Below are 7598 nucleotides of genomic sequence, written 5' to 3' on the forward strand. Positions count from 1 at the left end.
TAATTAATACATTAAATATGTTAAAAAGTGACTTATCAGACTTTTTCCACTTGGAGCCTTGACATAATATGAGTAGCTTTTTTTTTTCAAAACTTAACATGTCTATTTTTAGAAACTACAAATATGGGTTTCTGTGATAAACAAAGATTTTTCTTAGGTAAAAATTTATACGAATCGATTGCAAAAAAAAAAAAAAAAAATCTTTAATATTTCGCCATAGAACATATTTTATTCATTGTAGGAAGGAAAGGTTTTGGTTCCTGAAGTGTCTTTTCGTATATTGAACATATTAAGTTTTGAAAAAAAAAAACTCCTCATATATGTACGGTATGTCTCTTTTATCTTAGGTTCGATGCAAGGTACAGTATTTACTTCAAAACCAATGCATGAACACTGTCTGCAATTAGGTAAGTGTAAGTCTCCAGCATTGGGGTTTACAGTAGTGCAGAAGTGCCAGGGAATAGTGGTATAAGTCAATTTTCCTTATTTTTTATTCATTATTTGTAGTGTATATATTATATTCCTGATCAGAGATTATATCCAGCTTGGGAAAGGAGATATATGGGAGAGTGCCCGAATATAGGATACTTTTCTTAAATCTTAATTTGTAGAACTTTCTTTGAGAATACTATGAAAGAAAATGATGGTATGGATATATCAAATTCCCTGTTAAAACATTTAATGATTGTATTAAAAAAAGTGTGCTTATTCGAAAAAATAACAATATAAAACTAAAAAATTGTATTTTCATTAGTTATCTGAGAGGGTTACTAATATCAGATATGAATATTACACATAAAAGTATAACATGAACATCTCTTTATTAATTATTTTCACAGAGTTATTAAACACTTAACAAATACATTTTCACTCTCAGTGGTATTATATTGATAAGATGTCAATTTAGCGATATCTGCTTGCTTCATAGCGGTTTTCCACGTGAAGCATTGGCGACCCTGTAGCACAAGATATTGAGGACAGGGTTGCCACTACTAGTATTTTCGTACTAGATATTTTTTAGTAGACGCACTTTTTATGGATATCTATCTCTGATTACGTATATGTGATGCTCAGTCCAACTATTTCCCAGTTCACGATATGCATAATTTATCCGGGCTTTACATGTAAATTTGTCCAAAATTGCTATCTTAGCACAAATCGTCATATATACTTTCAGAGAAAAGTAAATCTGTTTTAGGGAAAAATTTAGTAAAAAATTGCCTGGTGGCAACCCTGGTTGAGGGTACATAACCTCTAGCGTGTGGAATATTGTGTTTGTCTGGTAATAATGTTTCTCATTGTGGAATTGATTTGAGTGAATTAGTAGCTCTAAGCCGTAAATTATGGGCACGAAGAAGGTTTCTTATTTCTACAACCCAGATGTTGGTAACTTTCATTATGGACCTGGGCATCCGATGAAACCTCATAGACTGTCTGTTATTCATAGTCTAGTTCTCAATTATGGTTTATACAAAAAAATGCAAATTTACAGACCTTACCGAGCAAGTGCTCATGATATGTGTCGATTTCATTCTGACGAGTATATTGAATTTCTTCAACGTGTAACTCCACAGAACTTGCAGGGGTTCACAAAATATTTGAGTCATTTTAATGTTGGTGACGACTGCCCTGTATTTGAAGGTTTGTTTGATTTTTGTTCGATGTATACAGGTGCATCATTAGAAGGCGCAATGAAACTAAATAATAATTGTTGTGATATTGCTATTAATTGGTCAGGTGGTTTGCATCATGCTAAGAAGTTTGAAGCGTCAGGATTTTGTTATGTAAATGACATAGTTATTGCAATACTGGAACTACTGAAATATCATGCTCGCGTATTGTATATTGACATTGATGTACACCATGGTGATGGAGTCCAAGAAGCTTTCTATCTTACCGATCGCGTAATGACTGTATCATTTCACAAATATGGAAATTATTTTTTCCCTGGCACTGGCGACATGTACGAAGTGGGTGCAGAGAGTGGTCGGTATTATTCTGTGAACGTACCTCTAAAGGAAGGGATAGACGACGTTAGTTATGTGCAAGTTTTCAAACCTGTAATTTCAAATGTGATGGAATTCTATCAGCCAACAGCGATCGTACTACAATGTGGGGCAGATTCTCTTGCCAATGATAGACTTGGATGTTTTAGTCTCAGTACAAAGGGACATGGAGAGTGTGTTAAATTTGTGCGTGATTTGAATATTCCTCTGCTCGCTGTGGGCGGTGGTGGCTATACCTTGCGCAACGTTGCAAGGTGCTGGACATACGAGACGTCACTTCTGGTGGATGAAGCGATAAGCAACGAGCTTCCTTACACAGAATACCTGGAGTACTTCGCACCTGATTTTACTCTGCACCCAGATGTAGTGACGCGTCAAGACAACGCTAACAGCAAGCAGTACCTCGAGACTATAGCAAAACATGTCTACGACAACCTGAAGATGTGTCAGCATTCTCCCAGCGTCCAGATGCACGATGTCCCAGGTGACATGTTTCCCTCACAGGACTCTGCCGCGCAAGACGAGATGGATCCAGACGTGCGCGTCAGCCAGGCCGACGAAGATCGACGCGTCGAGCCGACCAACGAATTTTATGATGGTGACAAGGACCAAGATAAGACTGGCGACGAGGCTGCATGAACATTCCAATAGATGTAGGATTTTTTTAACTGGCATTTATACTGAATGGACTGATTTAACGCTCATTCACAATGAAAATTAAACATAACGTAAGCGTTAACTTAAAATCAAGAAGTCATACCATCATTGACGATGGGAACATTTTTTTTAAAGCAATTTATTGATTGATCAGCGCATTTAGCGCTATACAGATCATTTCTAAAAATTATAAATACAATATATGACACTGAATATGGGAACATAAACATAACCGCAAACATACTTGGTAACCATGGAAACATAACAACGCCATTTCCTCATATTCTGTCGTATACTTCAGCGCTCCACGATTGTGTTCTGTTTGCAAATCACGTAAGCATAAGCATGAAAGTTTGGAGTTTGCAAACTTTCATGTTAACGTCTTACGGTAATGTTCAGAGGCGGCTTTCGAAGAGGGGCTGCAGAGCTGCAGCACCTCCAGACATTTGTGGCTCTTGTCTCGTTTTATTTTGTGAAATACATTTATTATTCAGTCTCTATTTAGCAGCTCGAATTTTTTTAAAAATTTCGCTCTCATTGATATGCACGCAATCATTAGTGAAGTCACTTCCTCCCCTGGTGCTGCCAGAGCGAAACCAGAGACAAGGACTATAGGGTGAAGCCACTTCCTCCCCTGGAGCTGCCAGTCTCGTCTCGGATGCTTTGCGCGTTAGTTTTACCCCCCCTCCCTGCTGCCTCTGGCCGTGAATCCAGAGTTTCCAGGCGCTGCAAAATTTGCAGCAGTTTGTCAGTAGCGCGCAGTTTTAAATACATTTTCTTTAATGTTGTGAATATAACAAGTGCAACAATGTTTAATTCTGTACAATATTTACAGTCTATTCAGTTCAGTACCATAACAATTCAGGAGAAATGTGAAATTAAGTGCCCATCAGTTGAATCTCATAATGAAAAGAGCCGCTAAACAAAATACAAAGGCTCGCATATTTTTTGATAATTTATGCAGTATCCCTGCTTTCTTCTCTCGATCTCCACACAGTCTATATTAGATTAATGTGTTTCAAAGACAATTCCATCAGCTGGGGCAACAAGATGGATTTAAAATAAGAACAGTAAATGTTGTTCATGAGAAGAAGATGCCATTGCTAGAATGTTTTCAAACCGTAATGGAATCTGAAACATCTAACATCACAATAAATGAGGCAATTGCCCTGGTGCGTACTCTTGAACATCTCGAATTCAATTTCTGGCTCAGTAATTTTTTTCATTTATTGATATATCATGTATATATATTATACAACAAACTACAACATCGCCAGTTAGATATTTCTAAGGTTCAAATCTGCATATAAAAAACTAAATTATGGTTTATTTAACGACACTCACAACTGCAGGGGATATATCAGCGTCGCCGATGTGCCGAAATTTTGTCCGCAGGATTCTTTTAAATGCCAGTAAATCTACTAACATGAGCCTGTCTCATTTAAACACAACTTACAAGATAAGGCGCATGGAACTAATCTTTAAATAAAGTAAGTTGCTTGGTTTATTTTTGTATGCAGCCCCTCTTAATTCAATACCCACGAGCCGCCACTGGTAATGTTTATGTGAATCATTGTGAATGACCCCATTTGGTAACCTGGGCGTAAACTTCTGTGTTTATGTTATGGTTATGTTTAATTTTAATTGTGAATGGGCCTTTACTGTAGCGGTTTAATTCTCTCTGAATTTCAGGACTATAGACTGTATTGAGATAGATAAAAAAAACTTACAAATAAATATTTCTAACTAACCAATTTCTCTGTATTACTCGTGGCATAGACTCCCGATTCTGTCAGAAGCCAGTACCGAACATCTGTTGCATAATGAAACCTTCGTGACTCATACATACATCGAGTTCTGGTGTTAACGAGTTTTTACAAGAAAGTAGCTAATTTAGGCCGTGTCTCAAAGCTCAAGTCCAAACCACTGCCTGCTGGATCACATCCTATGGCTGCTTATACTGCCTGCTCAATCAAAGTTATTTTACCGCTAGGTGGCAGGCAGTGCCCACCACTATTAACATTACCAGTATATGCAAATGTCATTAACTGCCACCTAGCAGCTGTTCGCGCATAATCGTTGATTGGGCAGGCAGTTTACGCAGCTATAGGATGCGATCCAGCAGGCAGTGGTCCAAACTACACACTAGCGACTAGCAACTAGGTGACTTGTAAACTACACACTAGGGAGCTTTGCACATGTATGCTTCAAACATGGCCTTCTTCATAGATTATTTTTCTAAAAACCATGACATCACAGTGCAGTACTAAATTAAGAAGGCAGTGTCCTAATGCAGTTTCATTATGAATTATGTGGAAAAGATAAGGACTTAATATATTACAATAATGTTTAAAACATTGTACAGAAGGTACTAACAATGCCAGTGTTCAAAGTTAACGTGTCATTCTACATTATATTTACATTATTTCACTTCCAAAGCATTTTCAGATTTCATAACCCCAATTGCTGATGAGGTATCCATGTATGTTTAGTGAACAAGTCAGCAATCAAGCAAGCATTTTCGTTTACTAGCTACTACAGACTTGATTGCTATGCACTAGGTAGCTTTGGATCGTAACTTCTGATGTCACATCCGGCTATTTAGTCAACAATCTAGTTCACTTCAGCTGAAAATGTAGCTTTGAGACATGGCCTTAGTCTAGGTAGGATTAGCTTTGATTAGGGTTTTGTCGCTATTGAACAAACTTGTGCTGTTAATAGTTTCAACTTCGCTCTTCTTAACGTAATTGTAAACTTTCATGTAATTCATGCTGTGCGTCATACATGTCCCTGGTTCCATGGGAAAGTGGTGGAACTGTCTTAAAAGTAGCCGAGGTTTTCGTTTATGTCGGATAATTTGTCATCCAGCATCCTGGCATTTCGTTACAAATAACTTCACTAGTCGCTAGACCTCAAAAAATGCTACAACTGTTTCTTCTAGTTCATTACATAGGCCTAACAATATTTGGAAACATTAAAATGCCCAATCTGTGTTTAATAACAAGTTTACATCTTTTTCTTTTATTGGGTTATTTTACGACGCTGTATCAACGTTTACATCTTGATTACACAACTTTTAACACCTTATCACTTCGGAATATGTATTATATGACTTTCTTGTGTTAAATTCTATCCTGCCTGGTTTACATGTTTCGACCTTTTATGGGTCATCCTCAGAACTGGTCATTGTTGGTCTTGGCGCCTCTTGTTCGTTTCCTGTGAGGGTGTGAAATATACAGACACACAAAAACACACCCCAATGAAATTCTCAACACACAACTCAATTTCAGAACATACACACTCTTTGACTCTACATTACACTGCACGAACACACCCTCACAGGAAACAAAACAAGACGTGCAAAGACCAACAACGACCAGTTCTGAGGATGACCCATAAAAAGTCTAAACATGTAAACAAAGTACGATAGAATTTAACACAGTCATATAATACATATTCCGAACAAGTTTACATTTTACAATATCTGATTCTCTAGGAGGAATCAGGAATTACAGTCAGTTAATGTAGAAGTTTCTCTTGGTTTCCAAATCTTGTATTTTCATATATTTTAAATTAAAATTTTTTCTCAGATTATAAAATTTATCAGGTGTAAACTTCTTGTGTACGCCTAAAGAATTATTTTAATTTCTGTATAATGAATTTTAACCCCCCCCAGCAGACTTTTCTTCAGCTTTACAATGTGCCGATACCCGTTTCAAACCAATTTCTGTGCTAACGTTTTGTATTTAACTACATTAAATCTTTCATTTTAGACCTGTCCTCCTTTTGTTGAAAGTACAGCTGCATTATTAAATATAGCTTATATGAACTCATCAGAGATGTAGCCTATGGTCCATCAAGCTTCAATTTTTCTATAAAAATTCGAAGTATCTTTCTAGACACTTATGTAAAATGATGTTACCCTTGCTTCAGCACTACACTCAGGACCTTGCTGAGAACAATGCCTTTTTCTGGCTATTGGATAAATTTTGTTCATATTCAATGCTCACTGGTGAAGTCATATGACAAGTGCATTGATAATTTTACTTGGAAAATCCTTATGAAATTCTTATCTCGAGATTGTGTAAAAAAAAAATTCTAATCTCAAATCTTTTTTATCCACTGAAATGAAAAAGATGCATAAGTACCTAATAGACTTACGTACAGCTATATTTACAGAATTTATTATATGATTCAGCTGCACTCTTATTGTAAGTCATAACCTGCTTCTGAAACAAAACTAAGTTTTTTGAGGAGTTGTTTGGAGACACTGGCTTGTTGCCGGGCCTGTGTTTCAGCCAATTCATGCAGCTCTGTCGCTGTTTCCGAATTTGAGGTGATGACTCGCTTAGTGCATAAAGCCTCATTCTTTATACGAGTACCCACCTTCACTTTTTACTTCACATACAAATATTTCTTCAGTTGCTGACTTCGCACCCAGGTTCTTTTTCCAAAAGAAACACAGAAGCACTTGAACTAAGATTTTGTTGTTGCACATTCTCTACACATTCTAATACAGAGGTGGAGCCATTTCGAATAACGTGATTTTTCGGATAATCAATGAGAAATATTTTCGGATGTAAATTATAAACAAAAATTCAATGAATTTAATGGCACAGATGCATTATAGGGGCCAATCTCCTTATTGGTTGAATGGTATGAATGCTACTATCGATAAGTATTATTGTTATAATCGACATAAAATATGTTGCTAACTTCTAAATTAACAATCAGTTTTATATTGTTGACTTCTGGCTTGTAGCCTGCTTCAAAATGGAAATAAGGGCAGTAATAGTACAATATATTTTCCCTGGACCAAGAATATAATACAATCTGGTTAAAATCACATCAGTAGTAACAAACTGTGTAAATTTTTTAATTTGGTAGCATTTAATGCTTATCTAATATCGAATGCTAAAAATGCTAATCGAACCA

General features: G+C 36.4%; 1 protein-coding gene across 1 annotated transcript; it reads left to right on the forward strand.

Moving 5' to 3' along the window:
• The first annotated feature begins 1231 nt into the window (after positions 1–1231).
• HDAC3 (histone deacetylase 3) lies at positions 1232–2787 on the forward strand. The gene has a single exon (XM_069844891.1). The coding sequence runs from the start codon at positions 1344–1346 to the stop codon at positions 2643–2645; it is 1302 nt and encodes a 433-aa protein (XP_069700992.1). The 5' UTR covers positions 1232–1343; the 3' UTR covers positions 2646–2787.
• The last annotated feature ends 4811 nt before the right edge of the window (positions 2788–7598 follow it).

This window comes from Periplaneta americana, chromosome 14 (assembly GCF_040183065.1).
Source record: "Periplaneta americana isolate PAMFEO1 chromosome 14, P.americana_PAMFEO1_priV1, whole genome shotgun sequence".
NCBI lineage: Eukaryota > Metazoa > Arthropoda > Insecta > Blattodea > Blattidae > Periplaneta > Periplaneta americana.